A 27,524-nucleotide genomic window follows, 5' to 3' on the forward strand; every position below is an offset into this window, starting at 1 on the left:
TTAAGAGATCACAGATGTCTCCCCAGAATATTATACCCAGCAAAAGTTTCAATCATAATAGATGGAAAAAATAAGATATTCAATGATAAGACCAAATTTAAACTATTTATCCACAAATCCTGCCCTACAGAAGTTGCTGGAAGGAAAACTACAATAATCAACAATCATTAAAACACAGGGAATAAACAGTCTCACACCAGAAAAATCAAAAGAAGGGAAGCACCCCCCCCATCACTACCACCACCACCACCAAAATCACAGGAATCAACAATCATTGGTCATTCGTATCTCTCAGTATCAATGGCCTCAATTCCCCAATAAAAAAGACAAAGACTAACAGAATGAATATGAAAACAGGATCCATCCTTCTGCTGCATCCAAAAACATGCCTTAGCATCAAGGATATACATCATTTTAGGGTAAAGGGCTAGGGAAAGGTATTCCAAGTAAGCGGACCTAATCAGAAGGGATAGGAAGGACATTACATACTCATCAAAGTAAAACTCCACCAAGATGACATTTAATTCTTAACACCTATGTCCGAAACTCAAGGGCACCCAAGTTTGTAAAAGAAACACTACCACAGCTTAAGTAACATATTGACCCTGCACACACAGTGGGAGATTTCAATATCCCACTCTTACCAATAGACAGATAATCCAGACAAAAACTTAAACAGGAAAATTCTGGCGCTAACAGACTTTATAAACCAAACAGATTTAATGTATTTACAGAACACACCCAAACACAAAAGAATATACTTTCTTTTCTGTACCTTATGGAACTTTCTTGAAGACTGACCACATACTTGGACAAAAAGCAAGTCTCAAGAGATACAAGAAAACTGAACTCCCTGCATCCTATCAGACCACCATGGATTAAATCTAGATTTCAATGAAAGAAACAACAGAAAGCTTATAAACACCTGGAAACTGAATAATTCTCTACTGAAAGAAAAAATGGGTCAAGAAGGAAATTAAGAATTTCTAGAATTGAATGAAAATTAATACACAACATACCCAAATTTAAGGGACACAATGAAAGTGGCTCTAAGAGGCAAGTTGATATCACTGAGTACCTACATAAAAACACTGAAGATATCTCACACTAGCAACTTAATAGCACACCTAAAAGCTCTAGAACAAAAAAGAATAAATCATATGAAAAGCAGTACATGGCAAGAAATAAACTCAAGGCCAAAATCAACAAAATAGAAACAAAGAGGACAATACAAAGAATCAATGAAACAGAGTCCAGAGTAGGTTCCTTGAAAAAAAAAAACAATAAAATTGATAAACGCTTATCCAAATTCACTAAGGGAACAGATCTACCTCAAGATCCAGCTATACCACCCTGGGCCATATACACAAAGGACGCTTCATCCTACCACAAGGACACTGGCTCAACCATGCTCATTGCTGATTTATTCAAAACAACCTGAAGGTGGAAAAAAACAAACAAAAAAACCCAAAAAACCCTAGATGTTCAACAGAATGGGTCAAGAAATGCAGTACTTTGTTTACACAATGGAATATTGCTAAACTTTTAAAAATTCCATCTTGCAGGCCATGACAACCAGAAAAACAGACTGGTGCCTAGCCCCAACTGTCATCAGAGAGGCTTCACCCAGCAATGAATGGGAGCAATGCAGAGACCCACAGCCAGATATTTAGACAGAGCTTGGGGAACCCTACAGAAGAGGGGGGAGTAGTTGAGGGTATCATAAGACGCCACAAGAACATGCCCAGAGAACCAACTAAGCAGGGCTCATAGAGACTGACGCGGCAGCCATGGAGCCTCTATCAGGCTGTGCTAGGCCCTCTGCACATACATTACATTTGTGCAGCTTGCTGGACTCTTTTGCCTGCTCCTGGGAACTTTTTTCTCCTACTGGGTTGCATTGTCCAGCCTTGATATGAGGGTTTGTGCCTAGACTTATTGTAACTTGTTATCCTGTGCTTGGTGGATATCCCTGGTGGCCTGCTCTTAATTGAAGGGAAATGGAGAAGACATGGTTTGGAAACTGGGAGGAGTGTAGGGAGGGGAAACTCTGGTCAGGGTGTAATGTATGAGAGAACAAATATTTTTTTTTTTTAAATAAAATGGTCAAAAATTACTGAAGAAAAAAATGACATAAAATTTTCAGGCGAATGAGCAGAACTAGAGAAAAAGAATCTTTGTGAGTAAGGTAACCCAGATACAGAAAGATAAATCTAGTATGTATTTGCTTATATATAAGTGTAAGCAACTAAATAAATGACAACAGGTATAATCCATAGGCCCAGAGAGATTGGGTATAGAGGAGGGGACGAAGGAAGGTACATGGATTTTCCTGGGACAGGAAAATAGAACAGACTTTAGGGTCTAATGGCGGTGGTGAAGGAGTGGGAACAGGAGGATCATACGGGGAGGGGGAGGAAAATGGGGTTGAGGGAGAGAATGCAGGGAGAGTCAGCCAGAATTGAGGAGCATTTGAGATTTGGTATGGAAACCTGGTACAGTGGAAACTTCCTAAAATATATGAAGGCAATCTCATTGTAGTCTTCAAATAATAATGGAAACAAAGTCTCAACTTGACATCTTTTGTCACTAAACAAAAGAACTCTGCAAGTTCAGAAAATTAACTTCCTTACTTTTGCTACTATGAGTTTCTAGTTTTCTTATTGGGAAGTGAGAATCTTGGTTTGTCACAGAGGTTGTAGAATGAGGAGAAAAAAAGAATATTTCTGGTGAAAAAAGTCTGAACATTAGGCTTATAGGAAATTCTTCTTAGATATTAGATATTAAAAGGATGATAATAAAAGGTTTCTATGAAACAACAATAATTGAAACCAGTACAACTTATAGAACTGATAACAAAAGACCATTACTGTTATTAACTGAGTAGAATTCCCTAAATTTGTAATACTAAATTCTGGGCATAAGAATAAAGGAATTTGGCTATATAAAATATTTCTGCTGTCACTCAGCATATGCGAATCTCTGTTTAAAAATTAAGTTTTATTTTATGTGTATATGTAAATGCCTGTATATACTATGTGCATCATGAATACAGGGCCTCTGGGTACAAGAACAGGGTTTCAGATCCATTGGAACTGGACTTACAGATAGTTGTGAGCTGCCAAGTGTGTGGCAGGAACTGAACTCAGGTGTTGTGCAAAAATAGCCAGTGCTTTTAACTAACTAAGCGTATCTCCAGCTTCCTTTCCCACCCCTTTTTAAAAAGGCTTATTATTTTCTGTTTATATATATGTGGTGGTTTAAATGAAAATGGCTCTCATAGACTCATAGGGAATGGCACCATTAGGAGGTATGGACTTGTTGGAAGAAGTCTGTCCTTCACTGTGGGCTTTGAGGCTTCAGATGCTCAAGCCATGCCCAGGGTTCTCTGTTGCCTGATGTAGAGCTCTCAGCTCCTTCTCCAGCACCATGTCTGCCTGCATGCTGGCATGTTTCTTACCACGATGACTCCACGAAGTTAGAGATACAAATGGTTGTGAACCCCTAATGTAGGTGATCAGAATCAAACTCAGGGCCTTTCTAAAACCAGAAAGTGCTTTTAAATATCACTCCAGATCCACGTAATAGTCTTTTAAGAGAAATAAAATACATTGTACCAGTGGGTTGGCATTTTATCAGGTGAGTGCAATCATTCCCCTGTCTACTCACATAAATTTGAGTTAATCTTCAATTTTATTAACTGAAAATTTTGCAGAAACAACTTGCTAAGTCTCAAATAAAATAACTGGCATTTTAGATTAAATTCAGCTAGCTTATACTAATTTATTTCAGTATTTCAAGTAAAAATATAATTAGTAAGATGAAATATTTAGGCACATATGGAATCTTAGGGCTAATTCACTTTGGTGGATGGCTATAAACTAAAACAGCAATTAAAGTAAATTAGGTTAGGTGTTAATAATATAATAATTACTTAGTTGATTGACATACTTGTATATTAAAATCCTATTAGATGCTCGCTACAGACATAGTAAGTTGAATGATTAGTAGCTACACACACTTAACTTGCCTCTTGAGATGAACAGCCTGGGAAGAAAGGGAACTAAAAATGAAAAAGAAAATCACGTGACATTAAAGCTATAAAACTTTACAAACATTTATTTCTATTAAAAGCATAAAGTACCAAACAATAAAGAAAACATGATGAACAGCCAACATTCAAGTAAAGCTGTGCTTTTTAAAAGGATTAAAAAAATAGATTAAAAATACTTTAGAATGGAGTTAGGCAACATGTAGACTATTATTGAAGCTAAAATTATTGTTCCTAGCTCTTGTGCATATTCACAGACCTCTAAGCACTACTGTGCTAGAACAATGCAAGATGGAGTGACAAGGAAGGGCACTGGGTTCACAGTTTCATGTGAAGACGGTAGTGCTTTCTCCTCAGCTGTGTCTCTGTCTGCAGAGAAGGGTTCTATGACAAGAGGACAGTAGACTCTGCTCAGAGCAGGTTACTAGTTACTTGTGTATTTTTGATGAGACACTTCTTTTAATCTTTAAATTAATTTATTTTTATTTCATGTGCGCTGGCGCTTTGCCTGCATATATGTCTGTACGAGGGTGTTGGGTTTCCTGGAACTTGTGAGCTGTTATGTGAGCGCTGGGAATTGATCCTGGGTCCTGTGTATGAGCAGCAAGTGTGCTTCTGTTTATCACCTCTCACTCCTTTTCTCCTTTATTAAAGGCTCCAAGTGACACTTTGGGCAACTGTTTTAAAGATGAACACTGAGGACTAGGCAATGATCCTCAGTATTTTAGAATACACTCTAACCTTTGCAGATAGACATAATGATCCTACACAAAGAGGATGGGTTAGGACCCAGTGGATATGGACAAGTGCATATTTGTTTAAAAAAAAAATCCCCTGAAAGGCTGGAACCAGAGGAGGCCTGAGGGACAGATGGCTAAAAATTATACGATCTGATTTTTAAGTGACTTTTATTAATACTTTGTCTCAGAATCACTGTAATTTTTTAATTACAATTTATTCACTTTGTATCCGCTGTAGCCTCCTCTTTCATTCCCTCCCAACCCTACCCTCCTCCCTCATCTCCTCTCATGCCCTTCCCCTAGTCCACTGATAGGGGAGGTCCTCCTCCCCTTCCATCTGACCTTAGCCTATCAGGGCTCATCAGGACTGGCTGCAATGTCCTCCTCTGTGGCCTGGTAAGGCTGCTCCCCACTCAGGGGGAGGTGATCAAAAAGCCAGATACTGAGTTCATGTCAGAAACAGTCCTTGTTCCCCTTACCAGGGAACCCACATGGACACTGAGCTGCCATGGGCTACATCTGTGCAGGGATTATAATTAAAAAAATACAATGATTCTGTAAAACTGACATGGTATTAAATAAGAAATAACAATAAAAAATTTAAAAGATTATCTCAAGGGTACTTTTTTGCTCTAACGTGTCTGATCTTAATGTTTTTACTGTTTTAGGGACAGAAATTAAAAGCTAGCTACCATTAAAGGACAGAAACACAAATAGTTACTACTATTTTGTATGTTGTGTGATTGGCAGATTAATATTAATACTGAGCAGATTTAGCATGAGCTTCAGGATACCCAGCAAACTAGAGTCAGCTATTTTCAGTGGAACAAAGTCCAGATAATGCAAAAGTAAAGTACACAATGGTAAAACATATATGTTAGCACAGGTGAATGAGGAAAGGCAAGGTCAGACATCACATCTCTGAGTGTCCTATGACCTCAGAAATAGTCCAGGAAAGGAGTCACACTTGCTGTCAAATGAAGCACCAACCTTTGTTGGCCTTCATTTCCAAAACCCACACCTGAAAGTTTACTTTGGAATTAAAGACAAATACTTGGTATTAGGTTCAGGAAACAGGAAATAGATTTTAGAAGGAGGAAGCACAGTTTTCACAATACAGTAACGTAGTAACAGGAATCTCAAGGACCTGGCACTAGAATAACCCTGCATGGTATAGTCCTCATCCAGAAGTGGGAGGATGAGAGCCAACCTCCTCTGTGCAATAAATAATAACGTCTCCCCTCTAGGAGAAAATCACTATAGGCTTCTATATAGCTACCCCAGATCACTTTCAGTAAGTTCTGGAGACGGAAGCGTACCCTTACAAACAGAAAGATAGTCAGAAGCACACCGCTCCACTGCTACCGGCTGCTCCAGTGTTGTATGGGCTGAAGACAAACTGGGGTTAAAGCTCAACTAGAGGCCTGAGATCATGGTGGTTTTATTGTCATTTGCTTGAAATCCAATTTTAGTACAGGGCCCAGGCAGGTTTTTAACTTGAGGTCCTCTTGCCAAGTGCTGAGATGGCAGGTATCACCATATCCAGCTAATACATGAGCTCTGATCTGGTTATTGGGCTCAACGCATGCTCCAAGCCTGTGCCCAATTTCTAGTCTTCGCTTTCTGACCTGCTTTTATCAGACCTGAAAGGTTATTAGCTGATCCTCTAAGACGTCCACTCCCAGTCAGGCTATGGCGGATTCTATTCTCAACTGGCCTCAGACCACCAGGACAAAGAGAAGATGAAGGTGGACAAGGAAGATTAACTGTTAGTCATAGGGGTTTAGAAGTGTGAGGGCAGAGCAAAACAAGAGCTAGACATTCCAGATCCTTCAGCCTTAGGGGCTGGCAAACCCCATGCTCACCTTGCTGAAGAGCCCATTTAGGCTGTTGGCAGGTTAGAGACACAGAAGTCAAGGGAGTCATCATCCTCTCCCACCTCCCAACAGCAGTGCAGTTTTATATGAGGATGTGTACTCGGAACTATTTTCCTGCTTAAAGCACCGCTCCTCATTGCATAGGTGTACTGCTGCTTATTTACTGTCACTCAATCACATTTGCTTCAAGTCCTGGCTTCAATACCAGAGACTGAGGGACATTAAATTACCAACACCACATGAATGTGCACCATGACAACCGCTGGCATACATTTCTTCACCAGGTGACAGAGTTTGAGTTCTGTGGCTTATGTGTTCTTCAAAAGAAGCAGAAAGAAATTAACAAGTACCTGCGAGGTTGTCAATTTCTTTCTCCTGGAGCAGGCTGACCGCATCATCATCTCCTTCCAACATAAGCTCAGTCTCTGAGTTCTGGTTCACGATTGCTTGGCTCCTGAATGCTTTCTTGGACTTCACTACATCTTCTTCAGTGCCTATGTGCAAGCAAAATAGCAGTTTAGGTTACTATGAATGTGTTTGCATTTAATGGGTATCAGATAAACATTTTCTTTATGCTGTGTTTGCTATTTCTTTACAGCAATAGAAAACTTTAAAATACTTCTTTATTTTGCTTGCTTAGACTTCTGTGAGAAAAGCTGGAGACTTTTTCCCTTATTTTACAGATGAGGAAGTAGGCGAGGCAAACTACTGGCCAACAGTGGCCCTACAATCCATCCTTCTATTTCTTTACAATGCTCTGTGTTTTACCCACAGCCTTTATATTTTTTGAGACCAGGTATCTCTGACTTGCCAAGGCTGGCCTTGAACTTGTGATTCTCCGAAGCAGGTCTGAGCAGCGAAGATTACAGGCCTGCTCTATTAGGCCCAGTTTATAACCCATTCCTTTTGATTATAGACTCATGAATGCTCTACAAAATATCCGTATCCCCTTCAAATTCAGCTTTCTGATGCATGTTATCTGAGGACTTTATTTATATAATCATAATCATGTGAATAACTAAATAATCAATTTAATTTTTGAAAGTAGATAAGATAGGTATAAAGAGAAGAGGAGAGTATTTACTTCTGAGTGAAGAAACTGTCAACTTGGGAGTTACAGGTGAAGGTAGAATGATACTCAATAAGTCAACAGAATAAACTGCTTTTTTTACCAATTAGTAAAATAAAAATGTATTTTTTGAAATTATATTCTGCTTTTGCATATAAAATAATGTAAAACCAGAGCAAAACACACAAATGAGAAGAAAAACGGAAATGTAGGAAATTCCATGTCAACAGATAAATGGTTAGAAATTAGTGCACTAGAGCTCCTCCTGGATGTGACTGCTTGACAAGCATTTCCACAGTTACTCTCCAACACCTGCTGTGGGTGGCCACACCCACATTGTTAAAACTGCAACCAAACTAGACACAAACATGCACACCTGTGCTAGTCCACACAGAAAAACTCTATGTCTGTGTCATACCACTGCAGTCTACGGAATGCTGTGCCTAACACTCACAATCTTGTCTGGGTCCCTTGAAGTCCAAGTTGGAGGAAAAGACTGTGTTCTCCTTACAGCACTAACTAGCGAGATGCTGCATGTAAAGAATGCCCTCCGAGAAGCCAGCCCTATGAGATGGTGCTGTGCTTAGTGCCAGAGTCGGTGGCAATGCTGCTTCCAGGGCATGTTTAGCTCTGGGCCAACGCAATTCACAGTACATTTATTTGGTCATTCCACAGGCCTTTCAACAGTCAGTTAGGTGTTACTCAACTGCCTTCCTGCAAGCACAGCTAGGTGCTGTAAAGTTTGCCCTGGGAAACAGCATGTGAGACTACTCTCAATCCTTCTTTTCTTCTTCCTGTCCTGCCCTATGCAGCTTTTCTTTTTTCTTTTTTTCCCTTTTGATAGACAAGGGAGTCAATTCTACTTGGTAAATACAAACTGACTCAAAGGCCACAAGAAAAGTAAAAACACATGCTGAAGAGGCCACTATACCAGAACTACTGTGGTGTGTCACCAGCTACGGGGACATGCTGCCACTCAAGCCCTCCTGGGCAGCAGCCCTTACAGAGCATGGCGAACACAGGAACACAGTGCTGGGGTGTTTAGGAAAACTTGAGACAAATACTGCAAACCAGTGCCTCACTGGAGACTTTAAATGGGTTGCATGGGGATATTTCCTTTCCTGGATCATGGGTGATTCTTATTTCTGGAATATAAGGGGAAGGGCAGAGCCTGGAATGTTCCCAATACAAACCCCTCCCCCACACAGCAGGAATGTCTGAGGAAGAGCTACAGTTACAATCCCTTGCTTGTTGGGCAGTAACTTAATTTGAGAAATTTTGAGCTTGCTTCCTTTAACAAAAGATGCAAATATAATGATAAATAACCCAGGCATCTCTTCACGTGCATAACAGTAGCCATGCCTTCCCCAGCTGTGCTAACCAGCTTCTTCTTCCTCCCCGACAGCTTAGGTCAAAGCCTGAAGATTCATCTTGTGTGGTACTGACCACTGCACTACTTTTAGTTATTACCTGGTATGAAGGCTTTCACAGATGCCTGGCTCATAATACCGCCAACACTTTTCAGAAACGTAATCATACAAGTATGTTGAGTATTCCTGTTTCATTTTGTTAATCCTCTGTCGTGAACACTCACAGCAAGACTTACACTGTAGGGTAAAACCTACACTCCTTGGCACAGCTGACCAAGTCCTCTTAGTCTCTCATTGCCAGCCTCACAGCATCTCTTCCAGCTTTCCACAGGAGCACAGGGTCAAGGATAGCTTCTGGAAAATGCTATGTGCTCACAGACCTCTTGTATCTGCTGATGTTATACCAAGATAAAAGTTATTTCTTTTTTCTGCTTCGATTTTCTAGTTGCCCATCACAATTCTCTTCTTCAGACATCTGTCCTAAGTAACCCCGTATGATGTCACGGCTGATACAATTTTGGCTACATATTGGAGGTGGGATCTCTTGTGCGCTGGCCCTCTGCCCTCTGCACTATGCCATCTCTGCAGCATGAGGGTCTGGTGCGCACAAATCCTGCTGAAGTTCAGGTGTAAACCAATTCCCGTCATGATTCTCTGAATTGCCAACTCATTCTCTTATGCTCTCCCCACACCTCCTAAACCTTTGAGCCGAAGGACTGGCACCAGGTACTGCAATTGCTTGCATGTTTATCTCCACAGACGCCTGGAGCACTTTGATGGCTGGAATCACACATCTCTCCGTATTCCCAGCACTTAGCACACTGCCTGTTAAGGAGCAAGCACTAATAAACCCTGAATGAGTGAACATCATGAGGCACAGAAGTCATCCCTGGATATCTCTAAATCAAAATTTCCCCACGTGTTCCAGAATTTCACTGATATGTGTTAATTTATGGGAATGAAGCATTAAGGTAACAAATCTCTTTAAGTTTCTGTCAACCTAATAAGCATTTTTTTCCTTATACCACTGCCATGTTAAAAAACAACAACAGTTTTATGTGACTCTTTGTTACCAAAATAAAAACCTCCCCATAACGAACATGCAGGAGAAGGAAGGTGAGTTTGGAATGTATCAAGCTTTGAGTCTGCTCACTTCCAGCTTTGAAGCAGCAAATACTCAAGTCTTTTCAAGGTATTTACTAAAGGAATTGGTACCTACACACAGCGCTGCTCATCCCTGCTGGAGGGTTACCAGCTTGCAACCCAGAAAACTTAGCAGTTTGCGGAACTGAAGCAAACATTTATCTAGATTAGAGTATATGAGATTTAAAGGTGCTTTTCAATCACAATATCCTTTATGAATTAGAGTTTCATCCATCAACATTACAGCAAAAGGAGGTAAGGTCTCAGAGGGCTGTCTCATTACAAGGCTTGTAAACACTGTCCTTTAGAAAGAATTGGTTTATCACCTAACAAATCAAAATCTGATTGAGAGGAGAATTTATTTGAGATCATCTGTCTTAGAAGACATGTTGAACAAATGCACTTCTTGGCCTCTTTAGCCATTCATCAAGAAATTAACGAGCGAATGCCACAAACCACCAGAGCGCCTTAGACTTGCAATGGAAATTACAAAAAACTAGTAAAGCTGGACAAGAAAGACAGGGATGCTTACTTCCGAGGAAAATATAAAAACGACATGGAAATGAAAAATTTCAGAAGAAAAAAGTACCATGGACTTGTGGATGGGTGAATCAATTCAAATGCAAAATCATGTTTAAAACACAGGAAAGCATTTTCTGTAGACTTATTCGTAGTTATAGAGCCACAATGCAGCCCTGAAGACTTCCTTCCTTCATAAGTTTCTCTCAATAACAGGAAACCATGTTAATCCAAGTATATTCTAGTTAAGCTAATTAATTAACTTTTTTTCCTGCTGGAGGTTGAATGAAGGGCCATGGATGCTAGCAAGCCCTCGGTCACTTGAGCTAAATCTTCTGTTCTGACAAGGCACGTATTAGAAGTAAAGTGACAGGAGAACTAAAATGTCTTCAGCATTGCTCCTCTATCCCAGCACCATATAGCTTCACTGTTATTGCTTTAGTTTTTATTGTCTTAAATAACCGCAAGCTAAAACATATTGACAGAATGAACACACATGCTTTTGTTGATACTCTCAATGTGGAAAAAATCAATTAGTTTGTTATTATTTTATATTGATAAACTAATACTATAAAGGAAAATATAACCTGGCTTATTTTGATTGAAGGGATTATTCTACAGTTAACTGTGGATATTAAAAAAGAGCAGAAGCCCCAGGGCTGAAGAGGTGGCTTAGTGCCTAAGTCCTTTAAGCCTGTCATATGTGATTTCTTTTGTGAATCTGGCTTGTCTCCTAATGTCAAACTTTTGGATGTCATACATATATCAGCATTTATTTTCAAATGTTTATTTTAGAGATTTTTCTCAGCGGTATTTGTCTCCCTTTTGTTTAGTTCTGGTGCAGTATTTGGAATAGAACCCAGGTCCTTGAACGTTTAAGCCTCTACCACTGATGTACATCCTTACTTTCTTAGTGGAATTTATTTCTCTCTCAGCCACTGGGTAAAGTGTGAACAAATATTTGTTGAGAAAGTATGTGAAAATAATATTGTTATAACTCACCAACTAATCACATACATATTGTTGCTTAAGTTATTTTTGTTTACATGTCCTTCAGTTTTCCCTTAATGTGAAAACTGAACTTCATTTATTGTTTATTCTTTCCTTTTATATCTACAATAAACTTTTAGAAACAAAAGACACCAATTTCTTAACTTTAGTTTCCAATCTGTAAAAGAGGAATAATGAGCATTTTCCCAACCTAAGTTTCAAGGGATTACTTCAAAATTAAAATGAGATAGTAGATGTTTATGAATTTTGAACTTCATTAAACCTAAACTAAAGCTTTACTGATCAGGATATTGCTGGACAATATTCATAAAAAAAAAAAAGCAGGCAAATGTGAGGTTCATAAATTGAAACTAAGACTGGCCTGACCCTGACGTCCTAAGCATACTGCGTGGCCAACATTAGTGCATAGTTAGTAACAGAGTCCTTTGCTTTGTGGGAGGTTTCCTTCCACCATGGTATGTACGTAGTCTGCTCATGGTCATTACAAAGTACAGGGCACTCCAAGCTTATCTAGAGTAAACACTTCGTACACAAAGAACAACATGCAGCTCATGTGCTGAAACAGGACATAGTGCAAAGAGCTGGCATTTAAATACTTCCCCCTAGTACCATTTTATTAATTTCATTTGTTACGTTATTATTAAACAAGTCACATAAGGATCATCATCATTTTTGGAGTCTAGGGCTTTATCCTAGTGCCTCATTGTATGCTAGGTAAGCACTCTAAAATTGAGCTATATTCCCGGCCCCTTTTCTTGCTTTCTGAAAAATTTTGATACAGGATCTCACCAAGCTGCTCAAGCCAGCTTTGAGCTTACAGGGAAGACCTGGCCAGCCTTGAAATAGGGACACTCCAAGCAGATCCTCTGGCCTTGATGGGACCACAGGCATGTGTCACCAGTCCAGCACAGCATCAACATTTCTCACGGCTTTTGAAATTTTATACTGGACCATGCTAACAATATGAATGCTTACAATTTTGGTTATCTGAAGAAAAAGAGCTTATCATTTTTTAATAAAAACAAATTTAACAAATAATTTTTGCCATCTTATGAAAGAAGTCTTTGTAGGGAGGCTGGTAGACTGAAATTTAACTAAAATTTAATTTTGCCTAAATGTATGCTTGGAAAATTCTAATGTTTATAAACATCTGAAAATTAGCTTCACAAGAGGGCATTCTCTTCAAAAGAGACATTTTTGGAATATGCATAATTTCAGAAAAACTTTGTTTCAATTTGTTTTGAAAAGCCACCCTAACGTGTGTGTGTGTGTGTGTGTGTGTGTGTGTGTGTGTGTGTGTGTGTGGTGAGAGAGACAGAAAGAGAGAGATAAAAATACTGTAATTAATCTTCAAAGTAAATATGTTTTTTAAAAAGCACCAATGATACTTTGGGAAATGTTAAAATAAAGATTTTTTTTCCCTCATTGAAATTGAAGTCAGAGGAACACCTACCTTCACAGAACGGTGCTTTTTGTAGCTCCTCACAATATTATTTAACTTTCACCTAAGGACATTAGGCGAAGTGACATGACCTTGTGTGTCAGTCCATTACTGAGCACCATATATTTCTGAACATCAGACGGTGACGGGTGAAGGAGTGTGTTTATCGTAGAGAAGCACATTGCTCCCAGCTCTGGGTACTGAACTTAGGTGCATGTGTGAGATGTATGTGTGAGCATGTACGTGGAAATTCGCTGTAACAGTCAAACAGTCACTTCTGAGCAAATGTTTCCCTTCTCAGTGATTTTAATTTTAGAACTAATTGTAGAGTTTCATTTTAAACATAGAACACACATATCCTCCTTAAGAGGGAGATATAAAAGGAGAGATTCTTTTTTAACTGAACCATTCTGTGAATAGAATACTAAGAGAAAGAGAGGAAAGAAAGTAAGGAAAAAGAAAGAAAAAATACCACCCGAGAAATGTCCAGTGAAAACTCAACAACCCTCCATTATAGACTGGAGCCCTGAAGCACATTACTCTCCTTTCACATGTGATCTATCCCCCAGAAGCTTCATCCCATATGCGTAAACTTCACTGAAGAAAAACCTTCCCCACAAGTGAAACAGGCTGCTCACACTCAGACAATTGCTCGGTGTGTAACTGACACACCTTCACGTAAAGGCAGAGTGATTACTAGGCAAGTTTTGTAAGTCAGATGTAAGAGGTCATCAGCCTGCATGCTCTTTCTAGCTGTCGTATTTTCGTCCAAATGGAGAGGATCTAAACACCTTTCCCACTACAATTCATTACTGTTGACACAGAGTTTAGTGAGTGACCACAAACAGATATTATATAAAAGATGCAGAAATGGCACTTGGACTTGAATCATTATTGATGGCACATCGTTACCTTGCATACAATGGGAGCAGTGCACCCTTTGTGTTTCTACCAAGGATGAATGTGCAGACATCCCCCATCCCTTCAGGTAGGCTGCCCTCTGAACAGTTGCAGGAAAATCGCTAGTGTGTAACAAACATTCAGTATTAGCAATGTGGGTATTAATTATAATTCAGAGTCCACAGATTATTCCCAGTGTTAAAATCCTTATTCAGATTAGTTATGTTTATAATGACTGACTGGACTTTGAGAGAGAGAAGAAAATGGCTACCTAACACCAACAGTTATTGCTCAGTGGAAAAGGACACCAAGGACACTTGGAAGTAAAAGAATTGGATCAATATTAACGCGATTTTCATTTCATGCTTCCCCAACTCCAGTAAGCTGACAATATACTCTGATTATGTGAACTGCCTGAGAGTAACACAGGTTATTAGAGCAGAGGTGGAAATGGGAGGCACTCTTTATATTGACAGGCCTGCTAATAGAGTATACTGATTTTCAAAGACATGTAATACATTTTCACAATTTGGTTCTGACAGCAAAAACAGAATTTCATTTATTCCTAATTCAAAATATTCATATGTAAGCAATATTTTTTAGAGCAGACCAACAAAGGGGATATTCATAAACAGCATTTTGAAGCAGAAAAATGCAATTAAAAAGGTGCAAGAAAATGTTATTGCATTTAAGTGAACTTAAGCACAATATAACTAGGAAACGTTAATATAATAATCTAATAGAGTCAATGCAGAAAACTGTATTCTATGCTTTTTAAAGAAAATTTGATAGTATATTTTAAAAATATATTTATCAGATCAACTCTATGCATTTTAGTATAGATATTTCTCATTAGATTTCTGTCTAGCCATAAAGTTAGGGTTATATACAATTATTCAGAATAGGATGTTGTTGTATGGAAAGCCATGTGGCACACTTTATTTGAGAAAAAACAAACATTGCTCTTGGTGAGCCTGGAACTCAGTTTCATACAGGTCAGGACCATATGTGCTTAACTATGTGCCCAAATTCACTGCCGAGTCTGATCCCTAAGATAAAATGCATAGAAGAATAGTGATGAGAGCTAAGTGTATTTAAGTGCAAGAAAAGTGGGCCATCTTCCCCTTCTTTAAGCATTGTTTTTCCCTTAGGAAAAAAAGAAAGGGATGGGTTGGGGCAGGAACTTGGAAAAGAAAGAAGCCTCCTAAATCTTGTCCTCAGAGGGGTTGACAGGAGCAAACTGTGGGCCTGGAATCTTAGCAAATCTTGTAAAGGAATAAACATGAAGTAGATGACATGAAAGAAAACTGTAATGGTGGGGCAATTCCCAGAGCAACATGGGAAATTTGCTTTAAGCATCTCAGACTTCTGGTAAAGGGGTAGAAGATGCTCTGGATGCCTAAGCAACCGGCTCAGACAGAAGAAAATGGTATCTAGCTTCTTCCTCTTTACTGCTAAAAGAAAGCACAGCTAGGATGCTGATGATGTGCAGGCTCTCTGGACAGCACTTTATAAAACATGACAAGGGCTGGAGATGTTGGTCAGTGGCAAAATGCTTCCTAACATGCAAGGGACCCTGGGATCTACCAAGTACTACAAATATATGAACATAAAAATATATATGCAAAATAAATAAACAAAGGCAGTATAACAAATAAGTAAACTAAAATGACAAAAAAAATCTTCATGAAACATTATGTTTTCAGAAGTGACACAATTTACACAGCCCACGGATGATACATCTTCCTGGGCAACATGCTATGAGAGATACCAGAGACTGCCAGGTAAACGCCCTGGAGCATTCCACCGTGCCCAAGTGTACACAGCATGGCAGGGTGGTCTCGGGGTGAGTTTTAGCTCTATCCACCACATCACTAGGTCACCTTATTTCTGTGCTATTTTTCTTTCCTAAACATAAATCGCTCAACAGCTCTCTGTCTATTCACAGACTCATGTTCATGTCATCTCCCCATAGCATGAGCTACTGTTTCTTTGTGTGACACTAGTCGTCACTTTGGTTTTGTTACTCTGTATAGGGTTGGCCTTTTCTCCACAGGCCCACTCCATTCACTGATTCAGAGAGTCACTTTATGTTTTCAACTGACACTCGGACACATTACCTTTATGGAGCTCACAGCACTGCAAAGCAAATATCTATAGTACTCTGCACATGTATTACACATGCAACTGTGTGTAGGTATTACCAGAAATTGGTATAAAAGAAGCAAACTTGTTTCCCTTTGCCAATTGGAAGAACCTGCCAGTAAGGTCCTTCGCCAAACATCTTGGTAGCTTTCTCTTTAGCATCTTAAGATGCTTTAAGTATAATAAACTATAAACAGAAACAACTCATCTCAGATCTTTAAAATGCCACACTTGCAGATATGTCTTTAGAAAACTCATCCTTCAATTTAGTTTCCAAAACAGATCAAAGATGTGGTTACACATCATGCAAAGACCTTATCAAATAAATAAAACACAGGGACTGGATTTTAAGGAGTGCCTAGCTCTATAAAACATAGGTGCACCAATGGGATATATAAGAAAATCTGATTTGGTTTGTAATTGGTTTTCTTTTATCTGAACATATTAAATATCTAAAATAAAAATAATTTGCTAGAGACTGACCCCAAAGACTTGCTCAGGGCCATCAGTTTCTTTCTTACTGAGTCATATCCCCAGTTTTAAATACAAATACTTTCTGAATTTCTGTCATTAACACAATCACTGAGTCTATCAAGTTAGGTACTTAATACTCCCTATCTTGGTGATTTCTATTCTATTCTGTTCTGTTCTGTTCTGTTCTGTTCTATTCTTCTATTCCCTTTGCATGTTGGCAAGCTCTATTCTCTCCACCTTCACATCCCTCTTGATCTTGGTGATTTCTATTCTTTCCACCCTTAATTCCCTGCTCACCTGGTAAATGCAGAATCTTCTCCTGAGACAATTTATAAGTCATAGCTACTCAATGATACCCCACTGGCCAGCCAGTCTCCTATGCTCCTGCAGTTTAGAAATACTAGTTCCCAAAGCCAGTGTCTAGAACTGGGTGGCACACAGAAACTCTTCAACAGGTGCTTTTCACTTAGCATAGTTAAAGTTCTGAATCTACTTAAAGCTTAAGTGTCTAAATCTTCAACATAAAAACAGGTAGCTTGTTGGAACAGTTTTTGATACATGAAATGCCATCTATGTATAAATGGGTGCTATAAGCATATTTGTAGCTTTTACTACCCCATTTAAGGAAATCTACTTAAGACTTTTTACTAGCCCATAAAACTGTAGGGTGAAGACAAAGATAGGACACTAAGCTTATGAGGTGCTACCACGAAGAGCTGGCATGTAACTGCCTACAGGTCTTTCATTCTCTTAAAACAACTGCATCAATAATTTTTCAGGAAGTTACTGGAACCCAATTTTAAACCACTAATTTTTATTCTAAACATGGAGATCCAATTAATAATGCACTAGAGCAGGAGGCATAGTCATGTTTCTTCATAGTAAGGAAGTGGGTTCTTAAAAGCTGTAATAACTGCAAACCGTTGGAAGAATGAAGACAAATAATATCATACTTTCTTTTCATTGCTGCATTGCTGCATAGCATTGTTTCTACTCTCAGTGCCTTTGTATTTCCTGAAGACTGCATGTAACACATTACAGTAGCCATGCATGCAGCAGCAAGCTAATTTAATTCCAGCTCATTACAGAGATGCTTTTTGTATATCAAGGTCATAACTTGATGGCTTCACAAGCTTAGATAAATCAGGTGTTAAGCAGACACATCTCTGAGAAACCTAAGAATGTTCTCATTTGCAGTTCTCAGCATATCTTATTATTTATTGCAAAGAAATGACTGATTAACTTTGTCATCTTTGCTCTGTGTTTTTTTTTTTCCTCCCTCAGGCTGAGACAGCCTGCCCTCTTCTGTAGTGCCAGATCAGACCTATTTAAGATGATGTCTTTGATCATAGACATGGAGCACTTGCGATTTTAGGCTTTGATGAAATGTAGCTCCACTGTAATTTTATGGAAGGAAAACAGAAGCCCAAATGATGACTGACAGTCAACAAAGAGAACCAGACTTACTAAAAGTTTGCCCTACTCTTTGTCAGACAGTATCTATACACTCTAGAATATACCAGAAGTTGATATGTAACACTTATTTCAGTTACTTACCTATTAGTTAATTGTGCCCAAAGAATAAACTATGCAGATGAGAAGGTGAGTTTTAAAATATTTTTCTTATGTATTTCCACTGCTATGGCTTGTAAAATTCCCAAAATCAAATTTTCACTTGAAAGAAATTTTAGCATTAAGTACTACCTAAATCACACATTCAGTTCAGGCAAAATTAGCACACTAAGCTCCAAGAAAAACCCCTACATGCCTCTAGGTTTTTATTAATCACATTCCAACACCAGAGACTAAGACTGTGTCAAATCATACTGAATCTTTTGCACACGACCACCTCATAAATTATTCAACTCATTAGTGTTACTAAAAACCAGGGAAAACTCCATCACTGCAAAGGCTATTTTCCAACTGAAAAAGGTCAACTAAAAGTTTTAGTAATAAAACCATAGAGAAAATTTTAAAAATCATTATGAATAAAACCATGCCTTTTGTTTCCTTAAAACTATATCCAACTCTGATTGTTTACTCATTTAAAGAAAGAATTAACATTTTAATTTGAGACTCCAAATAAACTGAAATTAATGCCATGAAATCTGAACTACAGCCAGTGTTCTTTCCCATCGTGGAAGCATAGCTCTATTATAATCTAAGCCGTGTGACTGGGTTTAGGGGATAAAGAAAGATCAAGTGACAGGAGACATTTCCACTAACCATGAAGCCCAGGGCCTCTCCTTCACTTCTGTTGTCCCCACCGAGGTGCGTTGTTTCCAAAGTCACAATCTACACTCACAGAGAACTCAGCCTGGGCTTCAGGGTGCAGGAATGTTTCACCCACTAAGATAACACTAACTGTTTAAGAAATTGAAAGAGGATTTCTCAGTTTACACTGAGTCTTCAACAGTTGTGACTAAAACGTTATTTGGTTTTGGAAACACTTATGTTTCTACCATATAGGTAAATAAAAAATAGTTTTCACCAGAATCCACAGCAGAGATTATACATATTCAAAGCCCAATGTCAAGACAGGATTTAAAACATTTAATCATAAGAAGGTAGAAATGTTGCAATTATTTGGCAAAGAAGAAATATATTGAATTTAGTTTGTCCTAGGTGATCTTTAAAAGTGTGCACCCTTGTCCTGTGGAGGCTCCTCACCTGCCTACCCAACATCCCAGGTCTACCAGGTGGCTATTGATCTGCTCCCTGCCAGACTTGAGCCTACATAAACATACTTCAGTGTTTAACGAAGGGTATTCAGACAATAGTTTGAGTTTTATATATTTTGGTTTTATATTAATGTCCCAAATATAAAACTTTTCTTTAAAAACAGAATCTGCTTTCAATTAAGTCTACTTTTATTGAAGGAAGTCTTTGTAACCACTCCTGGCAGTTACTTCCTCTTTAGTCTGAAGAAGTACTTCAGGAGGAGTGTGGAGAGCAAGCAGGGCTGGAAGAAGTTGGTTAGTTGCACCTCCCCCTTCCTTGTCTGTAGGCATCCCTCCCCAGAATAGTTCCCATTTTCCTGTCCCCTGCTCCCTTTCTGACAGCAACCCTCTCCTCAGTCCCTGAGGTCCACAGATAATAAGCTCTGATGAAGGCTTGTAAAGGAGTACTCTGAAAGTGCTCAGGGAAGGAGTGCTGTACTATGTTATCTTTGGTCTTCCACACCATGACATGAATTCTGGAAAAGGACCATCATATGACTCTACCATAAAAACTGTACAGATGTTTTGAATATTTGTGGCCTAGATATAAGGTTTGTTCCTAATATTGCCAAATAGAAACTCTTCTTTCTCTTTATCAAGGATCCTAACAGAAGGGGGACCACAGGTTCTGAATACTGTCCATCATCTAGTACTTAAAATTAATGAAAAAACATACTTAAATTCCCACATAGTCCACAGAAGATTTGCTAGCCCAGCCCATCTATTTCAAGATGTACAGGAGTACAATTTATTTTGTTCAGGTTTATTAACAATAGCTTCTATGTGACTAAAATATGAATCTTCATCTCAAAGGGATTTTTAAGGCCAACCAAACACAAAGAAAACCATTTTTCCAGCAGGAATAAAATGAATATTTTCATATCCAAGGTCTCTGAAGTAAACTGTAGAGTACAGAAGGATACCTCTACAGAATTAAAGCTTTTATAACTATTACCAATATAAACTAAACTCTCTTGCAAATTGTTTGTAGACAAGTCTACTTTCAGATGAAATAAATTCATGCTGAATTGGTTAAGTGAATTAAATTAGAGAGTAAATAGAGTACATGCCTTTTATTCCCAACACCCCAGATGCGTCTAGACAAAGGAAGGCTCATCTACATAGTGAATTCCAAGCCAGTTTCAGGAACTATGAAGCATGTCCCCGCCTAAGCAGGCAGTATTACTAAGCATCAAGAATGTAACAACTCACTTCAAGTTGACTTTAAATCCTTAGGGTGCTAAAGTGGGCTTTAAAGTTGATTTGAGAATTCCTTACATTAAGGACTCCTATGATTTGTTGAAACAGTTTTCATATTTACTTCCACTGTATAATTAATATGTAATTTACTTTGGGTAACAGCTACACTGAAACTCTTACATATACTGGTCATTTGATAATGACTTGTATTACGTTACACTCACCTCATTAAGAACAAGCATGGTATGGAGTGATATAAACTAGACCATGCAGAAAACTATTTACCAAATATGGTAAAATTTAAAATAGGCAGCTCATTTAATTATTCTCAAGTAAATAAAGAGGAATATAGCAAATAACTGTAGGATTAAGAGTGGACAACATAAAATACAGAGATAGTGCTCATTATTATTACCTGGGGATATATGTCACAAGAAATTCTGACATAACCAATCAGACTTAAACTTATTAGAGCCTTTAAAAATGGGTAAACGGTACCAGCGAGATGGTTCAGTGGGTAAAGGTGCTTGCCATTTATCCTGATGAACCTGAAATTAATTCCCAGGGCCCACATAGTGATAGTAGAGAACTGACTCTCTTTGACCTCCACATGTGAGCAATAGCATGTACACATATGTGCCTGTACTTGTGCATACAGAAGCGTGCGCGCGTGCGTACACACACACACACACACACACACACACACACACAAATTCACAATAAAAATGTAATAATTTTTAAAAATGGCTAACTAAAAATGTAATTAAGAAAAATTATTAAACAATAATGTAGATTTTTCATTAAGTGATGATGATATTTTTATTAAATATTTAAAAAGAAAGAACTTTGGTCATAACCAAACCTTGGGCAGAGTGCAGGGAAGCATATGAAAGAAGGGGGAGTTAGTAAGACCTGGAGGGGATAGGAGCTCTACAAGGAACAAATAAATTTGGGCACAGGGGTCTTTTATGAGACTGTTTCTCCAACCTAGGACCATGTGTGGATATAACCTAGAACTCCTGCTCAGACGTAGCCCATGGCAGCTCAGTATCCAAGTGGGTGTCCTAGTAAGGGAAACAGGGACTGTCTCTGACATGAATTCAGTGGCTGGCTCTCTGACCTCCTCCCCCACCCCCAAGGAGGAGCAGCCTTGCTAGGCCACAGAGGGGACATTGCAGCCAGTCCTGATGAGACCTGATAAGCTAGAGTCTGATGGAAGGGGAGGAGGTCCTCCCCTATCAGTGGAGTTAGAGAGGGGCAGGGAGGAGATGAAGGAGGAAGGGTAGGATTGGGAGGGAATGAGGGAGGGGGCTACAGCTGGGATAAAAAGTAAATAAACTGTAATTAATATAAAAAATAAAAAATTAATAGAAAAAAGAAAAAAAAATAAATTTTAAATTGTGAAAAAAAAAACACGGTAAAAAAACAAAAAAGATCAAAGAGCAGACCAATCAGATTATGTCAGAGGCAGTCCCTCTTCCCATTACTATGTAACCCACTTGGACACTGAACTGCCATGGGCTACATCTGTGCAGGGGTTCTAGGTTATCTCCACGGATAGTCCTTGGTTGGAGTATGAGTCTCTGGGAAGTTCCCTGTGTTCAAATTTTCTTGTTCTGTTGCTCTCCTTGTGGAGTTTCTGTCCTCTCCAGCTCTTACTATTTCCCACTTCTTACATGGGGGGAGCAGCCCTACCAGGCCACAGAAGAGGATAATGCAGCCACTTTTGACGAGAACTGATAGACTAAGATCAGAAAGGAGAGGAGGACCTCCCCTATCAGTGGACTTAAGGAGGGGCATGCATGCAGAAACGGGAGGGAGGGTGGGACCGGGAGGGGAGGAGGGAGGGGCTTATGGGGGGATACAAAATGAATAAAGTGTAATTAATAAAAAATTTAAAAAAGTTAAAAAAAAGCAAAAAAGGGTAAAAACAAAGAATAAATTAGTTATATAATAAAGATACAAAACTAAAATATATATAAAAAAAGAGGAACTTTGGGTATAGCTCTCTGCAGTGTGGTCGTTGATGAAACTGTGAATGTATGAGTGTCATGGAATACACTGGCACTAGCAGTACACTGGATGCCTGGGAGCTGAACTGGTTAAACTGTCTACTTGCCTGTCATGTTTGGATATGCATGTGTTTGCAAGTGGTTACGTGGTCACATATGTGTACACGCATGTGGATTACACCAATGTCTTTCTTAATCAATTTTGATTGTGTGTGCATGTACTTGTGGACACCATGTCTTCCTTGACTACTTTCCACCTTTTCTGTAAAACAGGGTCTTTCTAAATCTGGAGTTTATTCACTACTTAGACTGGCTGGCAAGTGAGCTTCAGGGATCTGCCTGTCTCTGTTTCTGTAATGCTGGGGTTACAGACTTTCACTTTTGTGTCCTACTTTTAAGTGGGTACTGGAAATCTAAACTCAGCAAGACCTTTACTGACTGAGCCTGCTAATTTTCTGAACTCAAATCTGAGCAAGATGGAGTCACAGTCTGTATAACCTCACCTCGGAAGTGATACTTGGCATGTTTGTTACGCTCTATTCTTAGTAAGTTAATAATTAGGGAAGGAATTGTATATGGAAGTGAGTAACAGAAGAAATGAGGGAGGTGATTGGTAGGAGTAAGACAGGCACAAAAAGGATAATGGAGTGAATCTGATCAAATGTATTATGTATGTGTATGAAAACACTGAAATAAGCCCTATTATGTCACCCTAAAAGTAGGGTGAGAATATTATGTGAACAGGTTACGAACAGAACATTTAAGTTATATACTCATTCATATACATTTGTAAATAGAGATATACCATATATGTCTATGTATGTATACACTAGCCGTGCACACATGCACACACATAACACACGGATCTTGCAGCAGGCTCTGTGTAGTGACAACAGTAGAAAAATATAACACACACACACACACACACACACACACCTCAGTATAGGATTGCAACATGTTTACATGGCTTGTCGCTATTAAAATTTGGAAGACCCTGCAAAGAAATTCATTTTACTACCGTTTTGGGCTCTCTGAAGAATGTTAGCTTGTGACAAGATGTGGTGGTTTTAATCTTTTACAGTAAGCAGGAATCTCTTAAATAAACCTGATTTAAGAAATACAGAGTTCAGTTTGACCCAGGTAGTGCGGAAGGGCGAGGCAGAACAATATTTTTGACTCTTAACACAGTGAAGATTACACAACACTGAAAAAATAAATTCTCACTACAAAGGACACTCCCTGGAGTGATTCTGCTATTGAGGCACTGGCACTCACCGTACTCTACTGCAGATTTGAGCAGGGCTTCAGCATGTGTGGAGCCAAAGGCATTTCGAACAAATCTTCTCCTTCGGCGAAGATCATCCTCCCAGTAATCCAGGCGCCAGAAATCATGCAATTGACTAGATGTGAAAAATAAATGATATTTATGTCATTAACAAAAAGTCAGAACTAGAAATTCTTTTCTTCCCTAAAATTAAGATGTTCTTTCATTGGTATCTCTGGAAAGTGAGGCCACCTTGTGCTTGCATGAATATTCTATCACAATCAAATGGTAGTTAAAAGAACTGCATTATTCCCTTACACTGTAAATGCTTAGCTGTTTTTCTTTCTTTCCTTTTTTTTTTATAGTGTTCTTTTCTTTACCAAAACATTGATCATGAGGATTCGGTAACAAAAAAATATCAAATGGCAAACATTAATGGCAGTTTTCTTTCTTTTATAGCTTATAACAAGGCTGTAAATCACAGAGTAGACCTTACTACAAATAGTCTGCAATTTAATGACTGTGGCTTAGTAGACTGAATTGAGAATAATAAAATATTGCCCATGTGGCTGTGGTGGAGAAATGATTAAAATCATGTGCTGAAATATTCATTGAAGTAACTCCCTGCTGCCCACAGCAACCTGAGAAAAGTGCAATTTTATCCATTATTAATAATACCAAATTAGTTGCAAAAATTTCCAGTATGTGGTAATTGTCTTTGTAAATTATTATTCTAATGTTAACGCTCCGTAGATGATTTTACAGCTTTCATCTAATATAAACCATTAACAACTATGGTTATCACAGGGTAACATTGTGTATTACATGCTGAACCATCATTAAAACCCACAGTGCATTTCAGAAACCACTGAAACATGCTTGCTACATATCCAATGCAGCATTTTGTGATGGAACTTGGTTTTCAATTTAACTTCAATAAACACTGGTGATAAAGTTTAGCTTAAAAAGTTAGGTTTTCTGTTTACACAATGTAGACTAATATAGTAAAAAAAAAAATGATACTGTAACTTTTGTTAGCAGCACTGTCTTAAAAACATGCAGAAAGCTTTCATAGCAGATTTTATTCACTTTTTATTTTGATGTCTCACTGCAGGAGAGCACAGCAGGGCTTGCTTTTGTTTTGCTCATTACTGCATATCTACCAGCATGCCTGGGACAAGTATACTTTCAATAAGGAGTCAATGGAGTAATTTCTTAACTTCAGAACATCTATGGCTTGGGGCTGAAGAAATGGCTTAGGGGTTTAGAGCACTTGCTGTCTGTAACTCCAGTTTCAGAGGTTTTGTGTTAGTTCCATTGATGTGAAGAGACACCATGACAAAACATTTAATTGGAGGCCGGCTCACAGTTTCAGAGGTATAATCCAGTATCATCATGGTGGGGGACATGGCAGCACGCAGGTAAGCACTGGAGTAGTAGCCAGGCCACATCATGATCCACAGGCAGAAAGAAAAACAGCAACACAGTGGCTTTTGAAACCTCAAAGCCACCCCTAGTGACATATTTTCTCTAACAACACCATCTTTCCTAATCCTTTTAATCCTTTCCAAGTACTGCCACTCCCTGACGATTAAGCATTCACATATATGAACCTATGGGGCCATTCTCACTCAAACCACCACATTCCATTTCCTGGCCTCCATGGGATTGTAGCCTATCATAATGCAAAAATGTATTCAGTCCAACTTCGAAAGTCCCCATAGTCTTTCATGGCCTGAACACTGTTTAAAAGTCCAAAGTTCAAAGTCTCTTCTGAGACTCATGGTAATCTCATAACTCTAAGCTGCTATAAAATCAAAATCAAAAAGCAGATCACATGCTCCAACATACAATGGCATAGAACATACATTAACATTTCAAGAGGTAAGAAACGGAGCATAGTGAGGAACAAGACAGAAGAATAGCTGGGCAAACTCCCAACTCTGAATCTTCATGTCTGATGTCAAATGCACTTCGGTTCTCCAACACTTTCAGCTTTGTTGGCTGACCACACTTCTTTCTTTTGGGCTGGCTCTACTCCCTGTTAGCAGCTCTTCTCCGCAGGTATCCCATGACTCTGACATCTCCAAATCTTGGGGTCTCCAAGGCAATCTAGGGTTTACCTTCGCAGCTTCACACAATGGTCTCTCTGTGCCTCCATGCAAGGACATCTCTGCCTCAGAAGCTTTCCTTAGCAGCAGAGGGGGATTCCATAACCACTTTCTTGTATCCTTGATTCTACTGCTAGAACCACATGGCAGAAACTGCCAAGTTCTGCTGTTTGATGGGGCTGGAAGTTGGTCCCTTGTACAATTACAACTGCATCACCTTTCTGTTGCTGTTGGTTTCCTTCACTGCTCAATCTTTTCTTTGTTTTCACTAGTTGGAAGCTTAATGTATTGGGCTGAGTCTTACCCTGACTGCACCACTCCCTGTATTCCCTTAGGTATCAGGTTTTTCATTAAACATTTTATCTTCTTGAGCATTGGAATTAGCTCCATTACATTTCCTGGTGCTTCTCCCCACTCCCCCAAATTGTTCATTTTGTATTTTTCCTTTCTCAGTTTGCTCCTTTTCATTATAGATACGCATAAAGGTGGCCACCAATAATTATACAGCACAGTCAATATTAGGCTGCCTTGAAACCACTTCTGCCAATGTCATTAATCCCAAACTCTTCAACTCGGCCTCAGGAACATTTTTATGGCAAAGATCAAAACAAAACAAAACAAAACAAAACAAAACAAAACAAAACACCCAGCCACATTCCTTGCCAGTATCACAAGAATGGTCTCTAGGCCACTTACTAATATTCTTCCCCTCAGAAACTCCTTGACTTGGTCCCCCGACAAGCTCAAATAGCCTTTAGTACTATTTTCTATGCTCCTGCTAGGATAGCCCCTTTAATCCCTGCCTAAAGTGTCCAGCCTCTTTTCTAGTCCAAAGTTCCAAAGTCCTCCATATTACTCCAACAAGCAGCATGGTCAGGCCTGTTACAGTGATATCCTACTCTTGGTACCGACTTCTGTCTTGTCACTGTTCTATTGCTGTAAAGAGACACCATGATCAAGGCAACTCTTATAAAAGAAAACATTTCATTGGGAGTTTGCTTTCAGTTTTCATTTTCTTGTTTAGATTTTGTTTTTATGGTGCTTGAGTTTCTTTAAAAGGGTAGGTTATTCTCATAAACCAGACAGAAGACTGAATTTACACGATAAAGCAAAATCAAAGCTGGTAACTTGTTGGACATTTAGCAATAAAAAGTGTTCAGGAGATCAAATAAAAGACTAGAGTCAGAACAAAAAAAATACTTCACTAAATGTACACATGAGTACCTGGACTTCTACTGTGTGAAAAAAGTGGTAATCGTTGATATAAAGAATTCTGTGTATACAATCTAATCCTGCCCAGATCAAACAAAAACATGCATCAGACACATTGCTAATTAAAAAGTATCTTCACACAAAGAGGCACCAAGTATATAATGTACTTTTATTAAACCCATGATTTCATACAATGAATTTATGAGGTATTTAGGTTGTCACCTCAGTATAATCCAAGAGGTAAGTTGTTAGAATGGAAACTATA

General features: G+C 38.8%; 1 protein-coding gene across 1 annotated transcript in view; it reads right to left on the minus strand.

The window, feature by feature from the left end:
- Positions 1-27,524, minus strand: part of Nbea (neurobeachin) — a 509,877-nt gene that overhangs the window by 168,709 nt on the left and 313,644 nt on the right. The window contains exons 38-39 of the mRNA XM_055596761.1: positions 23,948-24,072; positions 7,019-7,162 (exon numbers count right to left, since the gene is read on the minus strand). Coding sequence (XP_055452736.1) covers positions 7,019-7,162; positions 23,948-24,072 — 269 coding nt within the window. The remainder of the gene's footprint in view (positions 1-7,018; positions 7,163-23,947; positions 24,073-27,524) is intronic.

This window comes from Psammomys obesus, unplaced genomic scaffold (assembly GCF_907164565.1).
Source record: "Psammomys obesus unplaced genomic scaffold, mPsaObe1.curated_primary_1811, whole genome shotgun sequence".
Taxonomy (NCBI): Eukaryota; Metazoa; Chordata; class Mammalia; order Rodentia; family Muridae; genus Psammomys; species Psammomys obesus.